Consider the following 23529-nt stretch of genomic DNA (forward strand, 5'->3'; position numbering starts at 1 on the left):
GAGGATATGAAGACTAATGTTTCTATATTAATGCCTACATGGTTTTATAACCAATAATTATATTTCAAATGTTGCTGACTCAATTAAGACTTTATGCCAAAACAGGGATCACAAGAATCCCTACTTTGCAAAGTTTCATCTTTCACTTAACTTTCAGAATAATTAATATACACTATATATACATATTTTTTTCTGTTCTGTCTACAAATGTTGTAATTTGTTTGGATGATTCTAAATAATGTGGATAACAATATCTTTGTTTCTTCCAGGAAAAGAGATCTGAACTAAATGGGCCAACAGAATGCAACACTGCTGACCGAATTTATTCTGACGGGAGTCTCCAGGCGGCCTGAACTGCAGCTTCCCCTCTTTGGGGTCTTCCTCCTCATCTACACACTCACAGTGGTGGGCAACCTAGGCATGATCATTCTGACCAAGCTGGACTCCCATCTGCATACACCTATGTATTTTTTTATCAGACATCTGGCTTTCATTGACCTTGGCAATTCCACTGTCATTTATCCCAAGATGATGGTGAATTTTTTTGTTGATCAAAATACCATTTCCTTCTATGCATGTGCCACCCAGATGGCTTTCTTTATTACTTTCATTATCAGTGAACTTTTCATCTTGTCCACCATGGCCTATGACCGCTATGTGGCCATCTGTAACCCTCTTCTCTACAATGTCATCATGTCTCAAAGACTTTGTCATGTGCTGGTGGGCATTCCATACCTCTACAGCATCTTTCAGGCTCTGATGATCACTAATAAGATTTTCATACTGACCTTCTGTGGCTCTAATGTCATCAGTCATTTCTACTGTGATGATGTGCCTTTGTTACTTATGCTCTGCTCAAATGCACGGGATATAGAATTATTGATCATATTATTTTCAGCATTTAATTTGTTCTCATCCCTCATGGTGATTTTAGTATCCTACCTACTGATTCTGCTAGCTATTTGTCAAATGCATTCTGCAGAAGGCAGGAAAAAAGCTTTCTCCACTTGTGGTTCTCATCTGACAGTGGTGGTGGTGTTCTATGGGTCTCTACTTTTTATGTATGTGCAGCCCAAATCCACCCATTCCTTTGAAACTGATAAATTGGCCTCTGTATTTTACACTTTAGTGATTCCAATGCTTAACCCTTTAATATACAGCATTAGGAACAAAGAGGTAAAAAATGCTTTTCACAGGGTCTTTAAGAATAAATGCAAATTTTGTATTTAATATTTAACATGCAATGCTGTTTGTACAAACTTTGATAAAGGTAATGCCAATTGACACTACATTTAACAGATATGAATATATTTGTTTTTATCACTTCAAAAATTCATGATACTATATAGAAAACACCTTTAAGTAAACAAAAAAAACAAAATTAGCATAAAATTTAAAATATTCAGCATCTAATAAGAAATACCAGATTTATAAGGATGATACAAGATGTGACTCTACCCAGGAGACAATTAAAATAGAACTTGAAATGACAGTGATGATAGAAGCAGCAGCAAGTTCATTCAGACAATCACTGTGTAATTCAAGGTGCTTTATATCTTAACAAAAGCATTAGTATCATGAGGAAAAGACTAAAGCTTCCAAAACTGAACTTCAAAAACCAAAAATCACAATATTATAAACAAGTGATTATATCCTGAAAAAGCAAAAGATATCAACTTAAATGAGTCATTAAGCTACCTAAAATGAAGACAGAAAGAAAACAAAATTCTGAACTGAACCATGAAAATAATCTCAGTGGTCTTTTTTTAGAACAGGCATAAGTTACCTAATGATGTATAATTGTAGGTTCAAGTGAAAAAAGAGTATAGATAGGGCAAGGAAAAAAAACATGGGAAGAAATGTTGGTTGGGATTTCCTTACCAAAGTATCTTTAAATAATAATACCAGAGATGTAAATGGCTAAAATAGTTCCAAGAAGGCTAAACAGAAACAAATGACACCAATGTGCATCACAATCAAATTTCTGAAAACAAGTGATGAAGAGCAATGTTTAAAAACAATCAAGATATAAGATTCATATGAACATATTAAGAAATTATTTACTACTAATTTTTTGGAAGAAATAATACAAGTCATAATGCGTTGCCTTATGCCAGCCTATATTTATATATCTGGCAATATTCTGTATTCAGCAAAAATATTATTTGTCTGTGGGTGTTGCATGACGAAATACTACCCCATCTTTTCTAGAAAGTCATTGTTTTATTCACTTGTGAATTATGCTCTTGTGTGTGTTATGTACCTAATATACACATGACATTGTGACAATGAAATTCTGACAAAGGCATGCTTATGATTTACAGGATTTAGTGAGAACACAAACTTTTATTCAATTAGAATGAGGCATGACATGTTTTTTCTTCTTCCTAATGGAATATTCTGAGAATAATTAACACAAGTGCAAGACACTCTGCCTCAGATAATGAGGTATAATTAGTTTATGTTTGAATTAGATTAACATTTAAAAAAATGAGTCTCATGGGTGAAAAACATCATTTAAATCCATTCTGGAGCAGCTTGTCAGGATTAAAACTGGAAAGCCAAAGCAGACCCTCAGGAAGGTAAGTGGTCTTTGACATTTTTACTGACACAGCTTAAAAGATCCTCAATGACCCTCTACTCTGCAAAAGTATTTGTCTTTGGACTACACTTTTCTACCATCAGAACCATTAATGCACAGGACAAACATGCTATGGAATCCCAACACTGTTGTCCACTACTAGCACCACCTTGACTTCACATTAACTCACTGATTTAATCCTCTACTTAACAATGACCTATGTCTATATTCTTTACTTAGCATTCCTTCAGTTCCATCCCTCATTCCTAGCTATTCAGGGTGCCCTGCACGTAGGGAGCTATCTCAGAACAGGTTGTCATTAAAATTAAGTTAATATTTTATATATCAATGATACAGTGGCCATTTTGGAAGATTCTTGATTAGGTGCTCATTCAAAACTGCACATAATTATTTACCCTCTACAGAGATCTTCACACTATACCAAAATTTGCCTTATGATAGTCTCCTGCATGATTAAAAAAAAGCTGATTTAAAATTAGCAACCTCAGGTTAGATTTTCTCATCATCTACTGGAATGGCATCCTTATTTTGAAAAATCTGTGGCTCTGACAATGCACATTAAAATAAATTGATACACGAAAGGGTTAATTTTATTTGCTTCCATGCCTATTTTGTCTAATTTTATAAGATTGTTTATACAGGTTCACAGACTCTGTGCTAACAAACAGTATCATTCACATTGTATGTTCTCATTCAACAAATAAATGGCTTTTTTACATCTCAATATTCCCTTTGTTGTTTGAGTAGGCATTTTTTAAAATTAAAGTATATGCATTTTCCAAATCATGCTTGTTTCAATCTACTGTAATATTCAAAGTGAAATTTGCATGGAATTGAATCAAAAAATGACTCAAGTTGTCATTATCTCTGACCCATGCTGCCAACCTACATAAAAATGCTCTCATTTTATTTATTTCTCTTTTCCCTGTACTATAGTTTGCATTATTTAAAAGATAAATTGAACTAAACAGCAGTAATACAAAATTCCATTATATAATCTTATCAAACACATATACCATGTTATGATTGATGTTATTCTTATTATCAAGGGTAAATTTTATTTTATATTACACTGCACACACTTGACCATTTGATCTTGTAAAAGTGCTCTTCATTTAGACTTGTTTACAAGCAGCATTTTTTAAAATATTTTTTCAAGAAAGTATACTGACATATCATTTCTACAGTATAATGATAAAAGTGCAAGATTGTAATACTAGGTATGTAACAGCAGCCATGGCCTCGTGGTAAAGCCATGATAAAGCATTCTTTTTCACAGAATGTTTATAATATTCCAGGTCTCACAGATCACTAGAACTCCCCCAAAGAGCCACAAAACAAATATTCTCTTAATAATTATAATCATTAGTAATTGAGAAATAACACTGTCAACCAACATAGCTTTTACAATTTGTATAGTCTCAAATTTCTTCCCAGAGTTAAAAACTTTAGCTTTTTGTATTTGTGTTCCATATATATTAATGGATTGGATTATCAAAGGGCTTTTAGGTAGGAAATTGTTATATATTTGTATTAATGCAGAAGTGACAGTAATGAATGACCATAATGAATGGACTACATAATGTAATCTCCAATATTTCTAAAATTCCTTGAGGCTGATATTCCACATAGGCCTCTGTAATGAATGTCTTCAATTCTCATCCCCTGACTCAGGAAGACATACTCAGACAATAAGACAAATTCTTTCTTGAAATAATTTTCTCAACTACTTCACAATATCTGCTTGAAACAGAAATTTCAGACAGATAGAGAAAGATGGCTAAAAGGGGATTATCTTCTTTACTTCTTTATACATAGCATCCCAGAGCTTGTTCCTTAATGGAATAAAACAGATTTCAGACCAGGGAATAGCTTTTAACAAGACTCAATTTTAATAGGACTAAAATTTGAATCTCAAAATAATCAATGGCTGCAGCCAAAAGTGACTGTTGCCATAGAGAACTGGCCTAGAAGTAGCCTCAGGTACACAAGCAAGGTCCTCATGTAGTCAAGAAAATGCATTATTTTCTACAGATAGATGAAAGATTGAATAAACAGAATACTGGTCAAAAATTAAGTTTTATATGCATGTTCAAATGATTATCCACCAAGAGGTACAAATAATTCTTCACCAAAAGTAATGATAAATGTTTGAGAAAATAGATATGTTTAACCTGATTTAACATTAAATAGTGATTACACGCATTGAAGCATTACTTGGCACCCCATAAATATTCGTGCTTTTACGTTTTTATGGGTCAGTTAAAAATAAACCTGATTTAATTAAAAAGGAAGTCCAAGTAATTAAATATGATCAAGGATATATGTAGACATTCCTTGTAAGTCAATAGCAAAATGGGGAAGATATCTGAAAATATACCTCACAGGATGGACATTGACATTAATATCATTAGTATAAAAATACATTAAAAGTCCAAACATTTTAGTTATTAGGAAAATGAAACTAGAATAACAATTATCTGTTACTCCCCAACCACTTGAGGCACAATTAAAATACTTCATTACCATTTAGAAAGAAACAAGATTATATCAATTATGCACTCTCATTTCAGTTTCTGAAATTACTATTGACAATTGGTACGTTCAGTGGTACTCAACTTTAGAAAACAATTTAGATTTTGAAATATACTTCAATACATTACTACCAGAGGTTCCAATAATTATCTCCTAGATACTTACCCCAAATGAACAAAAACATGTTTATCAAAATAAGTATAGTTATTGATAGATTAATTCATATAAAATGGAAATATTCAACTGTGCCAGCAGATAAAAAGAAAAATTTCAGTTCATTTATATAACAGAATAAATACTATTCAGCAATACATTTCAATGAAACACCAATACCACACATTAAAATTGATGAATTTTAATAACATCAACCAGACATAAACATATTACATTATTCCATTTATAGGAAGTTCTACAATAAATCTCTGGTTATATAACAAATCTCTCGTTATGTAAATCTTAGCACTTTTGGCCTGGGGTATATTATACTGTCACTTAAACAGCAAGTGGAGAATACTTTATGGTCATGGATATATTCTTCACTGAGAGCAAAGATAACACAAACCTCATTTTTCAAAAGTTTTGCATAAACACTAAGCATTTTACTGTATATAAAGTATACTAAAATTATTGGCAAATATAACTGTATATATTTAGGGCAAGCAACATGATATTTGAGACACACATGTTGTGAAATGAGTGCAATAATTAAACTCATTCACTCTGGTCATCTAACATGCCTATCATTTTTTTTTTAATGAGGGCATTCAAAATCTAATTTCTATTACTATTACAATATTGCAATATATTACTTGAAATTTGGAAAAATCCAAATTTCAAGTAATTGTTCATGTTTTTGAAAAAGGAGGTTCATGAGGGGAGGGACATATGTCCTGAAGTTTGAACATTGTCTGGCAAAGACTAAATTAAATAAGTATATTGTTCATATATAGAAAGATAGTTCAAATAAACCAAGGGAATGAAGGATAGTTGGCATCAGAAAAAAAACTGACATTAGCTAATCAATAGTGTTAGGAATTATCTTGGTCTTACTTCTCTGATTTTTCTTACATTGACATTTCATTATTTTTTTATTTAAGAATATTTTTCTCTTGTTCAACTTATTATATTCTTTTTAGAAGGAGGGAAAATGTCAATAGCTCTGGGTTTTTACTGCTGTGATATTTATGATGCTATATACTTAAGTTCAAGTTTTTGGATAAGGGACCACTATAGGACTTATTGCTATAAGTGCCACCACTAAAATTATCAATTGTGACTCTAAAGAGATTTCCATTATTTTTATTAGGAGTAGGTGACCATCATTAAAATAAACAATTCTAGGAAAATATTTAGTAATATTAAAATAGAAAGTGATTCTAGGGTAAATCCATCGGATGTAATTACCCCTTTATAAAATAAGGACCTTTATTATGATAATAAAAATATCAACAACATGAAAAATATAAATAAAAAATCAACTAAAGACCCCATGTATTTTTTGGATTTTATAAATAATATTATTAATTTTTATAAATAAAAATGATGACTAAAATAAATGTTGGGCTGGGGATGTGGCTCAAGCCATAGCTCGCTTGCCTGGCATGCGTGTGGCCCGGGTTCGATCCTCAGCACCACATACAAAGATGTTGTGTCCGCCGAAAACTAAAAAAAATAAATAAATACTAAAATTCTCTCCCACTCTCTTTAAAAATAAATAAATAAATAAATAAGTAAATAAATGCATGGAAAGAATTTGAAGAATACATACAGACAAGAAGAAAAAGGAAAGAAAATGATGGAATTAAAAATTAGAATTATCTAGTAAACCATGTCAACGATTTACCAGAAAAAAAGGATGAAAACTACACTATTTTATTTATTAAAAGCCACTAAGAGTCTCAGAAAATTGAAAATAGATCTGATAATGCACTTCCATGTATTTTTATCTGAGTTAACAAAATGGAACAAAAGAAAAAAACAGCTAGGAGACATAGGTGGTAAAATTTTAAAGTTCATATAGATACTATACCTGTAAGAAAAAGATAGCATAAATAAAATAAGGGGGTCAGTACCCAAAATAATCTTGATAAAAGGAAAGACATCGCAGATGAAACATCACAAAGAAACCTTGGTTTACTTGAGAACATAACACTTACTCAAGCCTTTTATTGAAAAATATATACCATGTTAATTGAAAGTTTTGTAAGGTAGGAACATATTCAGAATTCAAGATTGCAAAGGAGTCAATCTTCAAACTCTTGCATAATGTTGGACCATCATTTAATGTATCATACATGTCTTTTCTCTCCCCCAAGCAAATGGGAAGTATACTTATTTGACAAACTTTTAGTTTAATAACTGAGCTAGGATAGTACATGATTCAAGAAATTTTTCTATTAGACTCTGCTATTCACCCAAGGATTTGTCCTTGCTCTCTAATGGCAGTTCTGTAAAATGATTCATTAAATTCATAGCTAGTTTTGTTCTTCCCCATACAGATGTATTTCTAATACCTTCATGGCTCCTGGAAATCTCACCCAGTTGACTGAGTTCATTCTCATAGGAGTCTCAGATCTTCCAGAGCTGCAGATTCCTCTCTTCCTGGTCTTCCTGCTCATCTATGGGCTGACAGTCATGGGGAACCTGGGCTTCATCACCCTCACCAGTGTTGATTCTATACTTCAAACCCCCATGTACTTTTTCCTCCGACATCTGGCTATTATAAATTTTAGCAACTTGACCATCATTGCTCCTAAAATGCTGGTAAATTTTTTACGAAGTGAGAAAACCTCTTTATACTTTGAATGTGCCACCCAACTGGGAGGATTCCTGGTTTTCATCGTAGCTGAGGTGTTCATGCTGGCGGTGATGGCCTATGACCGCTATGTGGCCATTTGCAATCCCCTGCTCTACATGGTGGTGGTATCTCTGCGGTTCTGCCTTCTGCTGGTGTCCCTCACCTACTTCTATGGCTTTTGTACAGCTATTGTGGTGACACCTTGTGTGTTTTCTGTGTATTATTGCTCTTCCAATGTCATCAATCATTTTTATTGTGATACTATGCCTCTGTTAACATTGTCTTGCTCTGATACTTACATTCCAGAAACAGTAGTCTTTATATCTGCAGCTTCAAATATTGTTTTTTCTATGACAGTAGTTCTAGTATCTTATTTCAACATTGTTTGGTCTATTCTAAGGATGCGTTCTTCAGAGGGAAGGAAAAAAGCCTTTTCCACCTGTGCTTCACATATGATGGCAGTCACAGTTTTCTATGGGACCCTGCTGTTCATGTATTTGCAGCCTCAAACTAATTACTCATTAGATACTGATAAAATGGCATCTGTGTTTTACACCCTGGTGATCCCCATGCTGAACCCCATGATCTACAGCCTGAGGAACAAGGAAGTGAAGGCTGCCTTAAGGAGATTCATGACAAATCCCTGCTATTCATTTAGGTCAATGTAATTTAGGGACTCTTTGTGTAAACAAACAGAAGGTTTAGGTAATAACAGAAACAAAGTTGTTACTCAATAATTTTGCCCGGAAATGAACAGGCAGTAAGTTTGGAAGAAATATTTCTCAGAGTCAGAAAAAAATATTACATGTATTTGAACAGAAAATCAAAACATTGATAAGAGAAATAAATTAATCATTCTTCTTCTTTGGCCTTTCTTTTGTTGTTCCTATTACAGACAACATGGTTAAATAGTGTGTATCACTCATTCTTGAAGATCTGTAATTATTCAGAATTAAAACCATTTTTACAACTAAGTTACCAAAGTTGAACCAACAGTTTTATTTAAAATAAAACTCCCAGGCTGGGGTTGTAGCTCAGAGGTAGATTGTTTGCCTTGAGGCCCTGGATTTGATCCTCAGCACCACATAAAGATAAATAAATAAAAATAAAGTGATTGTGTTCATCTACAACTAAACTAATAAAATAAAATAAAACTCCCTATCTCTTTCTTAATGTTATTTAAATGAACAAGTGTATTCCACCTGTGAATTTAAGACAGTCAACCTGAATATAATTGAATTATATGATTCCGAGTCATATAATCTACACAATTTGTGAATAAAACACACAGAGATGGATCACTGAATACTCTTTCATGCAAGGTAAAAGTTTTACTTTTTTATTGCTCTAAGTTTCATTATACAAGTTTGTGTAGGGACACTAGGGTATATCTTAAGCCGATTAAAAAACTCAACTGGAAGATACATATGGACAATTAAGTGAACATCCAGTATGTATATCATCTGTACCTATAAACAGGTTGTGATTCTTACAATGTAGAATCACTATCTTCAGGTATGGTAGTTATGCTGTAATGAAAAGAAATACAATCCTACAAAATATGGTTAGACTAGGAGACACAGAAACCTTATAGTTGGTTTATCCTCAAAGTTTCCTTATTATTCTTATTTTTATTTGGGGTTGTATTTTTATTTTTATATAATGTTGGCACAAAGATGTGCAATTTTAGTTTCTTGGAATATTTTAAGAATTCTATCCAGTAAGTATTTCTTTATGTCGGCTCCTGCCAAACTATTTTTTAGTTAGGTTTTCTACTGAACTGTGGAATAGTATGACTACATGTTATAGTATGACTACATATGAAATTTCTTCAGTTTTATGTAATCTTTTACTTTTTTTCTTTATTTTTTATTAGGGCATTATATTTTACTTAATTGTGGGGTTTATTTCAACATATTCATAAATGCATATAACATAATATATTCCATTTCAATTCCACCCCTCCTACCTTCCCCTGACCCTCATCCTCTACCTAATGGTCTTTCTTCTATTAATTTAGTTTTAAATTGTGCAATATATAAAATTGTAATGCATTGTGATATACTCATATATGCTCATAGCACAATTTGTTCAATTTCATTCCTCAATTCTTCCCTTTCCATTCCCTCCTCACTACCCCTTGATACTCTTCCTACTCTATTGTTCTCCCTTCTATTTTTATTAGATTCACTTTTTCAAAATCTCTAATCTCTCTAGCTACTGCAAATAACACACACAAAAAAAAGATTATACCCTTGTCTTTGTCAATCTGGCTTATTTTACTTAATAAGGTATTCTTCAATTTCTTATATTTATGAGAAATTAACATAGTTTCATTCTTCATTATGGCTGAGTAAAACTTCATTGTGTGGGGCTGGGGCTGTGGCTCAGTGGTAGAGCACTTGTCTCTCCCATGCGAGGCACTGGGTTCAATTCTCAGCACCACATATAAATAAATAAAGATTTAAAAGCAAAAAACTTCATTGTGTGTACATATACCCACCCTCCTTTTACATTTCATGGAATAACTAAAGAGAATTGGCATCAGAATTTAACCGAGAATCCATCTGTTCCTGTGATTTTTGTTGTTATTGTTGTTTTGGGTACCAGGGATTGAACTCACGGGCACTGGACCACTGAGTCACATCCCCAGTCCTATTTTCTATTTTCTTCAGAAACAGGGTCTCCCTGTGTTACTTAGAACCTGACTTTTGCTGAGGCGGACTTTGAACTCATGATCCTCCTGTCTCAGCCTCCAGAGCCACTGGAATTACAGGTGCATTAACCACTGTGCCAGGTGTAATATTTGCTGTTGTTGTTGTTGGAAGATTTTTATTTGATACTTCAATCTCATTACTTGCTCTCAGTCTGCTTAAGTTTTCTGTATTTTATTGATTCAATTTGGGTAGGTCATATATAGGTCATATTTATCTAGAAATTTGTTAATACCTTCTAGATTTTCTGATTTATTAGAATATAAGTTCTCATAATAGTTCATAGTTCTCTTATTAATTTAATTCATGTCTCTATTATCTCCTTTATATTCAATAATTTTGTTTATTGGGTCCTTTCTCTTTTTCTTTTGCTTAGTTTGGTTAAGAATTTATCTGTCTTATTTATCTTTTCAAAGAACCAATCTTTTGTTGCAATGATTTTTTTGCATTATTTTGTTCTCAATTTCCTTAATTTAGCTTTTGACACTAATTATTCCATGAGTTCTATCAGTTCTGAAATTTGTTTGTTCTTGCTTTATGGGGGTCTTAAAATGCAGCATTAGGTTAATTACTTGGTCTCATTGCTTATGTAGTTAAATGCTAGAAATGATTTTTTTTTAGAAATGCCTTCATACTCTTCCTGAAATTTCGCTTTCATTTTTTCTAAGATTTTTTTTTCTTTGTTTTTCTCTGATTTATTGCTTTCTGATGGTGGTAATGAGGGCAGAACCCAGGGCTTCATAAATTAGAGGCAAGTATTCCATACCTCCAGTCCTCTCCATGATTTCTTCTATGATTCTTTCCTCACTTAAAAAACAATGTTCAATCTCTGTGTTAAAATAGTTTATGTTTAGACCTTAATTGACTTCTAATTCCATTTTACAAAGATATAAAAGATAACAAACTATTGAGAATTTTTTTTGTATGCTAAGAAGCTCCTTTGTATCTTAAAATATGGTCTATTTTAGAGAATACTCCATGTGCTGCTGAGAAGAAAGTGAGTTTAATTGTTAATGAATATAATATTCTATAGATGCTTGTTAAGTACATTTTAATCCCTATTTCTCAACCCAGACAAAACTCAACTCAAAATGGATCAAAGACCTAGGCATTGGACCAGAGACCCTGTATCCACTAGAAGAAAATGTAGGCCCAAATCTCTATCATAACAACTTTAGGAACCCACTTCTTCAACAAGATTCCTTAAGTGGAAGAATTAAGATCAAGAACCAATAAGTACGATGGTATAAAACTAAAAATCTTTCTCAAAGCAAAGTAAACAATCCAGAATGTAAAAAGAGTCCCTACAGAATGGAAAAAAAAATCACATTCACAATTTTTCCTCTTAAGTTTTTGTCAAGGCCTTGTGTGCCCCAACATTTCTTAATCCAATTAATTGCCAATTATTCTTTTTTGCCAACAAATGCCCAAGGATAAAGATATTTTCATAGAATCAACTCCAAGGAAGGCAATGACCCATGTAAAGACTTCCCCAGGAAGTCAACAAATTATTTAGAAATGGGAGAAGACTTCTTAAGGAGCTCCAGAGCTGATCTGCACACCCTAATGGTTGCACATTTTCTGATTTTCACAGCTACTGTACCAGATTTCTGTTTTTTGACACTTTGTATAATTATATATTATATATATTGAAGATGGTGAATGAGAGTAGTTTATGTTACCACCCCATATTTAAATTTTTAACAAGGTTCAGCCGTTTATTTTATTTTATTTTTTATTTTATATGTGATGGATTATTGCTAAGCTTTCATTGAACACTGAGTTTTATAAAAATTGATTTTTAAAGTATACTTCTCCATGTTTTTGTAGTTTTTATAGACACATGGATTCTCCAGTCTTCATTCCACTGTTGCATGTAGGTTCCTCATGTTTCTATTTTTCTTTGTCAAAAACATAAGAATTTTTTATAATCCCTCAGTTAATTAAGATCTTTCATAATTATACAAATCCACATATATTCATTAAAAAGTCAGTATGACAACTCAAGTAATTAATCGTGGAAATATTGCAATATTTATATTATTAGGAAATATGATTTCCTATATGACTACCTGGTGATGAAGTTTTAAAAGGACACAGTTGTTTGAGCCAGTTTCCACTGAGTGCATCCCTTTCTAAGCAGAGGCTACTGACTGTCTCTCTGGAATACTAATTTACTAGTGAATACAAACCACACTTGACTACGCCACAGCCTCTAAGCATTTTGTTATGCTCTTCAATACTTAAGGGATAATTAACAAAACATTTTGCATCTCCTAAGGGGACTCTCAAAATTTGAAAAAAAAAAAATCTATAAATTGTCCTCACTATTCCATGTAAGAAACACATGGGGCAGTCAAGACAGAGAATTCATTACAGGTAAAAAAAAAAGAAAGAAAGAAAGAAAGTTTCATGTGTAGGTCTATGATACAGGTAGTCACAATATATCAGTGAAATTTGCAAAGTTCCATGGAAAAAATGATGCTATTCTGACTTAGTGCTGTGCTTTTAACCTCTCATATCCAAAGAGAAATAGGAATCCTCTCTATTTCACTTCATTTATTTTTAAAATATTTTGCATTTTTTTTTAAATTGGAGATTTAACACAGGGGTGCTTTACCACTGAGCTAATTTTCCATCCCTTTTTGTTTTCTATTTTGAAGAGTTGTACTACGTTGCGTAGGGCCTCGCTGAGATGCTGAGGCTACCCTCAAAATTTTGGTACTCCAGTCTCAGCTTCCCAACCACTGGGATTACAGGTGTGTGCCATCATGCCCAGCTATTTTACATACTTTCATAGGTATGCATCTTCATACTAAACATCATGACATTATGTGCAAAATACTTGTTTTGTATAAATAATTTTATCTCCAATTGAGGTCAAAACTAAGAGCAAATAAGGCACAGGAAGATAAAAATATTTTAAAAGCCATAATAAAGTAACTGAAATACTCAATAATTATTTCTATAAAAATATAGACACATTTTTTCATTTGCTGATGTAAAAAAACAGAAGTTTCTATCTCACAGTAGAAGGTGAAATCATTATTTGAAACTTAAGAGAATATGGAGAAGACAGATTTATGGTAAAATAGAATGTCCAGATTGTGCTTGGCAGTCTGTTGAAATGTGTGAAGAGGAGAGTATGATTGTTTTAAAAAGAGGACATAGTTTTCAAAAACTAAAGTTGCTTACTCAACCTCAACATTAAAGAATGAAAACACAATCTGGTTCGAGCCAGAAAACCCAAAGCTGCTGAGTGGAAGCTCATTTGTATTTTCTGAACTAACGAGAAAACAGATAACTACAAGTGTGATTTTTGGTGTTAGTAACTGCAAAGAAAACCAAAGCAAATGGCCAAAACGCAAGATTTGTATTTCTTCCTATTGTATTTAACTGAAGATATCTTCTAGTAGCACCACCTATTGATATGTAGTTCCATATTTATGATGTAAGAAAAATGTACCCATTGGGGAAGTGTGGGAAAACAAGAGAGCAGAATTTTTGAGCAATATTTTAAATGATTTACATGTAAATTCTGGTAATCACCTTTATAAATAATGTAAAAATTATATATTTTATTTTGGTTGTAGCTCAAAGATCTTTCATACAATTTTCTTTGTAAATAGGATCATCTTTCTCTTTTTAAAGATGCAGTTAATAATTGTGAAATCATTAACTCTCTTTCATTAACATGCATTCCAACTCATTATACATATATATATATATATATATATATATGAATTATAAATTATGAATTATATATGTATATTATAAATTATAAGCTATATACATATATATTCAATTTGTAGGGTATTTCAATATATATCTATTTAATTATATACATGTTTATCTCCATTATGTAGTAGAATATAATTTAAAGAAGCTTTTATATATTAAATATATAAAAGGACATCAAATCACATCTTATTTGTGTCTAAACTATGGAGTATTTTATTTTGTTCCATTAGTATTGTACTACATAGTGGTATACAAATTTTTATTTAAATCTTTAATCAATATAATTAAGGAATTTTCATGAAGTTCCTTAATATAAAATCAATGGAGACTTCCTTCTATTGCCCTAGGACTTTGCCTGATAAAATACTTTCAAATTTTGCATACATGTTTTTATTTCTAAATTACAATGAAATGTTCATTTGAGAAAGATCAATATTTCAAGTAAATGTATGTCAAAATAATTTATATTAAATGTTATAAGAATAGTTATGAAAATGTAAAATAAGCAATAAAAAATCACCTTGTTTGCTCAATTTCATCATGAAACAGGTGAGAGGGTGGGGAGAATACTGTGGGAAGTTGTATAAATTACATCCCAGATGACCCACTCCTCTCCGGTGCATCCAGAAGCATTTATACATACTTCACATGTATATGTGGGTTAAGACACTGTCACAATTTTATAAAATGAAACAAAGCAACACTGTGTACCTGACACTTTGAGACAATTCTGTAAAGCATTTAGTCTTCACTCATCCCTCTCAACAAAACTTGACAAGGACATGTTAGGTTTTGATACGAGAATAATTCTACGTAACATATTCTAAAGAGACCCTTATAATATACTATACATTAAGATACACTATAGATAATCTAAGTACCTCAGAGGCTGAGGCAGGAGGATTACAAGTTGAAAGTCAGCCTCAGCAAATGTGAGGGGCAAAGCAACTCAGTGAGAACCTGTCTCTAAATATAATACAAAATAGGGCTGGAGATGTGGCTCAAGTGTCCCTGAGTCCAATCCCCAGTAACCACCAGGCCCCCTCCAAAAAAAAAAAAAAAAGATACAGTGTAGATTATATCTTCATAAGTACATTTCCTGATATTTTTCCACTTGTGTGCAATTACTACTATGATACGTTCCAGTGTTTCTATTCAAACAAGTATTCAATATCTGTCCACTGTGTTGAAGTTGTTTAGAGTTAACAACCTCTAGAGAAAACAGTTTTGGAAGGACTTTTTTTGAAGTCTGTAGTCTTACAAATTTTTGAATTTGTAGTTAGAAAAGAATGTTGATACTCCTGGGATAATCTAATTTTATTTATGTTATAAATTTGCAATTTATAATTCGATGCAATTTATAAAAATGACAAGGTGGTTACAATTATATGGAAAACTCTAAGGAGGATTACAGTAATTATCCATGTTTTGGATACTCAGAGTTTTAACTTACAAATTTTGGCTGTACATATCCATAGTTTTATATCCGTATATCTAACAATTTATCTGCCCTCTAATAACTTGTGTATCTTCTCAGGATATCTTGACCCTAGTACTATTGATAATCTGTGCTGGATTTAATTAAGAAGGCACATTGGATATAGTATGATGTTTAATGACTTAAATGACCTATAATTGCTAGTTGGTAAGAGCAGCTCATCTGCAGGTGGTGACAAACAAAATATATTTAGACAGTGGAAAATACTATTTGGTAAGTGAGCAGTTTACTTTTACCTGTTTCTACCTCTAAGTCTACATATCAATATTTTTTTGTGAGAAATAGGTTGCTTTCCAAATATTATATAAGTTGTAACGTCTGGATATACTTTGTTTGTAGTAACTTTGTACTAAAAAAGAATCTCCCAGCCATATAACATGATAGCTTTTAACCGTGATAATGTCTCTATTGCAGAAAAGATTTTCTGGTGAATCTGGATGGAGAAACGCAACCTCTCAGTGGTGCATGAGTTCATTCTGATGGGCATTACATCGCGCCCTGAGCTGCAGGCTCCATTATTTGGGTTGTTCCTCATCATCTACCTGGTCTCAGTGTTGGGCAACTTGGGCATGATCATCCTCACCAAGGTGGACCACAGCCTGCAAACACCCATGTACTTTTTCCTGAGGCACCTGGCTATTACAGATCTTGGTTATTCTACAGCTGTGGGCCCTAAAATGCTAGTAAAATTTCTTGTGGATCAAAATACGATCTCCTATTACTTTTGTGCCACACAGCTAGCTTTCTTTCTTCTGTTTATTGTCAGTGAACTTTTTATTCTGTCTGCAATGTCTTATGATCGCTATGTGGCCATCTGTAACCCTCTCCTCTACACTGTCATTATGTCACAGAGGATATGTTATATACTGGTGGCAATCCCATATCTCTACTGCACATTTGTATCTCTTCTAGTCACCATAAAGATTTTTATTTTACCTTTCTGTGGCTACAATGTCATCAGTCATTTCTACTGTGACAGCCTCCCTTTGCTATCTTTGCTTTGCTCAAACACCCATGAAATTGAATTGATAATTTTAATCTTAGCAGCTTTTGATTTGATTTCCTCTCTTCTGATTGTCCTTGTGTCCTACCTGCTCATTCTCATAGCCATTCTCAGGATGAAGTCTGCTGAGGGCAGGCGCAAGGCTTTCTCCACCTGTGGATCCCACCTGACAGTGGTCATAGTGTTCTATGGGACTTTGATATTTATGTATGTCCAGCCCAAGTCCACTCACTCCTTTGACACTGATAAAGTGGCTTCCATATTTTACACTCTGGTTATCCCCATGTTGAATCCTTTGATCTACAGCTTGAGAAACAAAGATGTAAAATATGCTCTACAGAGGACCTGGAATAAACTGTGCAATATTTTTTCTTTAAGGCTTCATACAAGATGATTCCTATGAATAGGGTTATGGGCATGCATCTTGGCTCTGTATACACTGAGAAGAAATAAAAAGCAAAACTTGGGTTTAATATGCGTTTATACATTGTATTATACATGTCAGTTTCTTTTCATTCCTACACATAGATTAATGAAGAACCATTGAAGATATATTCTTTCTTTGAGAAGGACAAATTAAGCATACTCATAATTAGTCAATTTTATAGAACAGAAGATAAGCTACGAAGATATAGTTCAAATATAGGAAGTGCAGGAAGTGGGAATGCTGAGAGAGTTACAGAAGGAAATGTGTTTTAATCACCTTTGGAATAAAACTTGCAGTGCCTGTCTCTTACATGTCTTGTTTGTGTGTAAATAGTCTCTTTCATTCTGTTTCAGCTGTCATAGTGTCCCTTGTTGTATTTTGCAATTGTCTTCAATACTGATCATTTATATAGTATATTAGGATTTGATGTTTGATTAACAGACAGAAATAATAACTCTTACAGGTATTGGTATCCCACTCATTGGTCACTGTGCCTCTACTGCCTCATATGAGTCTCTTTACTAGAACTCAGCAGTCCGTGAATTCTGACTGGCTCTTATTTTTTTTTTTCAATCATCTAGTTTTCTTGTCACTCATGAACATATCATTTAAGATATATTCTTAGAGTACCCAGGTGTGCTCAAGTTTGTACTTTTAATCCACTTGTTGACCTAACTTGATAACTGACCATTGGGTTTTATAGATTGTTATTTTTTATTTAATCTAAAAAGAAGCAATTGCCTATATTAAAAATTTTTGTTTTGCAACACTCAACTGTACCACAGGATGATTTAATTAGAATCCCATTTGAAATATCCCCTGCTAGGTCAAGGGCACTATTTATTTACCCCAATTCAATGGTATATTTTCTTCTACTATTGTGACACCCAGACGGCTCTCATCATTATGCTCATCATCCGTGAGCTTTTCTCTTGTCTGCCTGACCTACAGACACTTCTGCTCCACACTGTTACCCATGAAAGCTGCTCACAATTCTCCCCATGATAACAATTATTAAACTTGATATCAGGAAAGGATATGCTTGTATCTTTCTGTTTTTCTTTATAATGTTAAGTTCTCAATCTTCTTTTCATTGTATTTTCTGGAAGGACACCAAAATGAAAAGAGAGCATTTATTTTGTACCACTATTTAAACCCTTTTATCAATCCCTGCCTTTGAATTGTAAAATTCAATATACTGATATTTAGAGAAATTACAGATAATGGAGGATACCCTTCTGGAAACTGGCCTTTTGTGTCTTTTTGTATGTGTGTGTGACATTATTCCTTTTCTCTGTTAGAAGATCCCGTTCAGTTGTAAATGAGCTCTAATATAGGTGTTTACTTTGAATATCTACAAGTTCTTAAGAGAATAAGATAAGATTATAAACTGAACAATTCTCAGAAATCACAGAACAGGAAGGCACCTGAATTCCAAACAACCAGAGAATAAAGTCCTTGTTGAACACCTGGGCATCCAGGGCAGGTCTCAGTGGTCCTATCAAGAGCTGGAAACAAGTCTCAAATCAAGCCAATTTGTTTTCATTGAAAAGTTTAACGTCTTTTCAGGAAAACATCAACAAAACAAGCGCTGTTAAAATTCACAATATCAAACATCCAATCACAAATGAGAAAGATGAGGAATCAGGTATATGTGACATTATTCAGGAGTTAAATAAAACACATTCAGGTAGAATTATTAAGAAAACAATTTTAAAAAATATATAAACAAGTTCAATACACTGAATGAATAAACAAAAACATTAACATTGTAAACAAAAACTAATAAACAAAGTGAATTTGTAGAGATGAAATGCTGAATGAGAACAGATATTTACTAAAAAAACTTATAGATTATACACTGAAAAAGAAAAGATGACTTGGTGGGAATGGTGGTACAAACCTGTAATCCCAGTAACTCAGGGGACTGAAGCAAAGTTCAAGGCCAGCCTCAGAGACTCAGGGAAGCCCTGAATGAAAATAAAAATTAAAAAATACAATAAAAAGACTGGATGTGTAGCTCAGTGTTAAAGCACCCCTGGGCTTAATTTCCAGGACTAAAAGGGAAGGAAGGAAGGCAAAAATACCTGAACTTAAATAAAACACATCATAGACTACTTAAACTGAAGCCAGAGAGAAAACAAAATACTGAATAAAAAACTTGAAAATAATCTTTATTATATGTAAAACAATGAAAGTTAACAAGCATGTATGCACTTATGGATTCAAGTTAAAAGATAACACTATACTGAACAGAAGAATTAAAAAAAAATGAAGACATGTTTGCCAGAATATTTTCCAAAATTGTTTTAAAGAAAAATATACTTCCATAGATAAAACAGGCTGAAATAACTACAAGACAGTAAACAGAAATGAAAATAAATCAGCAAGCCTATAATCCCAGTACCTATAGAGGCTGAGACAGGAAGATTATGAGTTCAAAGCCAGCCTTAGCAACAGTGAGAGGCTTAGCAATTCAGTGAGACCCTGTCTCTAAATAAAATACAATATAGGACTGGAGATGTGGTTCAGTTGTTGAGTGCCGAAGTTCAATCTCTTGTACCAGAAAAAAAAGAAAGAGAAAAAAGAAAGAAGGAAATCAAAGTGTAAAAGTGTACAAACTCAATTTTTTGAAAAATATTTACAATCTTTAATATTTTTAAAAACAGCCAGAAATTAAAGCATAAACATGAATAAATGATTTACCACTAATATATTTGTAGAAAATTATGCTATTGGCATTGTTTTATATTAATTTATAATTGTTTATATAAAAATTTTATTTCTGATAAATGAATTTATTATAAAAATATTGTTCTCCCATGTACTTAATGCATTGTGGAAGAGAAGTATGTCAATAATTACATGATATTACATAATTGAGATGGTGACAAAGGTACATTTGCAATTTCCAGAGTTTATAGCTATTGTACAATTTGTTTATTCTGTTACTCTGAAATATGAAATGGTGACAAAGGTACATTTGCAATTTCCAGAGTTTATAGCTATTGTACAATTTGTTTATTCTGTTACTCTGAAATATGAAATAGTTTTAACTCTTCCTAATGGAATATACTGAGAATAATTAACAGATATGCAAGGCACTTTCCCTTAGGTAAGTTAATTATGTTCAATTAGTTTGTATTTGAATTAGTTGAAATCTTCAGCACAATGAGTCTCAAGAGTGAAAAAAGATAATATAAATCCATTATGTTAGGATTAAAACAGTCAGAAGCCAAAGCAGATTTCCAGGAAGGTAAGTAGAAACACTGGACTTTGACATACTAAGGGCACCCAGCTCAAACTGGACTATCACCAAAGATCCCAGAAGACCCTACATTCAACAAAAGTATATATTTTTTTCCTTTTGGAATATACTTTTTTGGCATAAAAACATGAATAAGTGGGATGAAGATGTTATCTAATCCCTAATACTCTGTATTAATTATTGGTGCCACAATCATTTCACATTAACTCACTGCTTTTGTTGTCTATTTTAACAAAGATCTCCATTGTATTCATTACTTGGTGTTTCTTCTGCCCCATTTTTTATTTCCTGAATAATTAGAGCACCTTTAATGTAAGGTGGCATGTAATAGCATTTGTAAGAATATATTCATAAGGCAGAGAGATTTTATTCAAACCCTGACTTAACCAATTACCATCTGAGTTAATTTTGCAACTTGTTTTGACACCCCAAGCCTTAATTTCCTTGCCTTTGAAAGAGCAGGTAATTACTATCTACTTCCTAGAGTTTGTGGATATCATGTGAGACAATATGTATACAACAGTGCTTAGAAAACTGTGGGCACAGAATGTGTTCTTTTGGTTCTTGATATTCTGCTTTCTTCAGCTTTCTGCTCTTTGTTGGACTCCTTTCCATGATTCTCTATTTCAGGCTTATGAATAATCAGAGTGTGGTCAGGTCCTGTTCTTTCATCAGAGGGATGCATCATTGGGACACCATTAAGAGTAGTTTTTCACCTGTCAAAAAGGACAGAAGTAGCAGACACAAGGTATTAACAAAAATCTAAAGTAAACAACTCATGGCATTAGATTTTATGTTGGTAAAGAAGCTGAGATGTATTGGAACATATACTTAATGATCAGAGGTTTCCTAATTACTGTCTTGTTGATTAGCAATGGTATGTAGATTCCTTTTCTTCTTATTTCTATGAACAATGTAAGGATTGACTCTAAGGTAAAGGCCATGGTTTATGTACAGATTTTTGCTTTAAAAATTATATGACAAAAAATTAAAAAGAGTAAAATAACAATTTCAACATATATACAATAACTTTGTGTCCAAAGACCTAGATTTTAATATCTGCATTAAAACTAGTTCTATGTATCTTGCCTGTTTAAAACTTATGTTACCAAAGTTCCAATGTGAACTAATGTGGTCTCCATCTCAAGGCAGCAGAACTCCCTACTGGGTATTAGATATGAAGAGAATTACCTTCCCACCATATTATACAGCATGCTGTAAGTTCTCACAGAAGACAGAATTTCAAATATAACTTATATTGACTTCTTTGGCTTACACAGGTCACCCGGATGAACCATATGGAGAAAAGCAATCATACCACAGTGATGCAGGTTATGGAATTTATTCTCTTGGGGATCACTGACAACCCTGTCCTGCAAGCACCACTATTTGGAATCTTTCTGGTCATATACTTGGTCACAGTAGTAGGAAATCTGGGCATGGTCATCCTGACCCATTTGGATTCCAAGTTGCACACCCCCATGTACTTTTTCCTTAGACATCTGTCAATCACTGATCTTGGTTATTCCACTGTCATTGGCCCAAAGATGTTAGTGAACTTCATGGTGCATAAAAATTCCATTTCCTACATTGGGTGTGCCACCCAGCTGGCAGTCTTTGAGATTTTCATCATCACTGAACTGTTTATCCTCTCAGCAATGGCCTATGATCGCTGTGTAGCCATCTGCAAACCTCTTCTCTATGTGGTCATCATGAAAGAGAAAGTGCGTTGGGGGCTGGTGCTTACTCCCTACCTCTACAGCACATTTGTGTCCCTGCTTCTCACCGTTAAGTTATTCACCTTGTCCTTCTGTGGCTCTAACGTCATCAGATATTTTTACTGTGATTGTTTGCCTCTGCTTTCCATGCTCTGTTCTGACACACATGAACTGGAACTGATCATTTTGATCTTCTCAGGCTGTAACTTGCTCTCCTCCCTCCTGATTGTTCTCATATCCTACACGTTTATTCTAGTGGCCATTCTCAGAATGAACTCAAACGAGGGGAGATACAAAGCCTTCTCTACCTGCAGTTCCCATCTGACAGTGGTGGTTGTGTTCTATGGGACATTATTGTTCATTTACCTGCAACCCAAATCCAGCCATGCTTTTAATATTGATAAAATGGCCTCCGTGTTTTACACCCTGGTGATCCCCATGCTGAATCCACTGATCTACAGTCTGAGGAACAAAGACGTGAAAGATGCTTTAAAGAGAACTTTAATTCGATTCAAAATCCCCACTTAACATCTTAATTTTTACTTGCAAATTGTGTGCAACAGACTTTTTTTAATGCTGTATCAGATCAAAAAGTATAAATACTTACCAATTTAAATTTTTATCTTTTTCTGGATAAAACATTCTTTCTTATACTAAATTGCACTCTTCTGCACATCAATAGAATAAATATTGCAGTCAGATAATAAGTACCAAATGATGCTCAAGATCACATTGCAATCTATATTATTTGTAAATAAGGAAAATCATACACATTTACAATAACTTTATGTACAAAGAACTAGATTTTAATATTTGCATTAAAACTAGTTCTACACCTTGCCTGTTTAAAGCATACTTTATTAAAGTTCCAATGTGCACTAATGTGGTCTCTACCTCATGGCAGCAGAACCAAAATTTTCAGCTGAATTTAAGCCTGCAGAAGTAAAACTGTCTTAACTAGTGAAAATAAGGTGAAATAATTGGTAATAGATATTTTATGTCAGTTACTGGGTGTTAAAGATACATGCATTTTCAGAATAAGTAATGTGTCAGCTAGTCAGGAGGCAAGAAAATAATTAAATAGGTCATTATAACATAGCACGGATTTCTTTTTTCAGAATCGAGGCTGAATATAAAATACAGCATGCCAATTCAAAATGAAGTTTTCCACCAAATTAATACATTATATCTCAGGATAGATTGGAGATCTTTGAAGATTTTTTTTA

At 33.0% G+C, this 23529-nt stretch overlaps 4 protein-coding genes across 4 annotated transcripts; all 4 read left to right on the forward strand.

Annotated features, from left to right (window-relative positions):
• Positions 1–288: 288 nt before the first annotated feature.
• On the forward strand, positions 289–1230 carry LOC143391775 (olfactory receptor 8K5-like). Its single transcript, XM_076844527.2, has one exon. The coding sequence runs from the start codon at positions 289–291 to the stop codon at positions 1228–1230; it is 942 nt and encodes a 313-aa protein (XP_076700642.2).
• A 6424-nt stretch (positions 1231–7654) lies between these two features.
• LOC143391776 (olfactory receptor 8J3-like) lies at positions 7655–8602 on the forward strand. Its single transcript, XM_076844528.2, has one exon. It carries the CDS (start codon positions 7655–7657, stop codon positions 8600–8602), a length of 948 nt encoding a protein of 315 aa, XP_076700643.2.
• Positions 8603–16324: 7722 nt separating this feature from the next.
• Positions 16325–17284, forward strand: LOC143390477 (olfactory receptor 8K3). Its single transcript, XM_076842861.2, has one exon. It carries the CDS (start codon positions 16325–16327, stop codon positions 17282–17284), a length of 960 nt encoding a protein of 319 aa, XP_076698976.2.
• Positions 17285–21874: 4590 nt separating this feature from the next.
• Or8k1 (olfactory receptor family 8 subfamily K member 1) lies at positions 21875–22831 on the forward strand. The gene has a single exon (XM_076844529.2). The coding sequence runs from the start codon at positions 21875–21877 to the stop codon at positions 22829–22831; it is 957 nt and encodes a 318-aa protein (XP_076700644.1).
• The last annotated feature ends 698 nt before the right edge of the window (positions 22832–23529 follow it).

The sequence above is a fragment of the Callospermophilus lateralis genome, chromosome 2, assembly GCF_048772815.1.
Source record: "Callospermophilus lateralis isolate mCalLat2 chromosome 2, mCalLat2.hap1, whole genome shotgun sequence".
Lineage (NCBI taxonomy): Eukaryota > Metazoa > Chordata > Mammalia > Rodentia > Sciuridae > Callospermophilus > Callospermophilus lateralis.

Coding starts and splice junctions, on each gene's coding strand:
- LOC143391775 (XM_076844527.2), top strand. CDS start 289: ATGGGCCAACAGAATGCAACACTGCTGACCGAATTTATTCTGACGGGA.
- LOC143391776 (XM_076844528.2), top strand. CDS start 7,655: ATGGCTCCTGGAAATCTCACCCAGTTGACTGAGTTCATTCTCATAGGA.
- LOC143390477 (XM_076842861.2), top strand. CDS start 16,325: ATGGAGAAACGCAACCTCTCAGTGGTGCATGAGTTCATTCTGATGGGC.
- Or8k1 (XM_076844529.2), top strand. CDS start 21,875: ATGAACCATATGGAGAAAAGCAATCATACCACAGTGATGCAGGTTATG.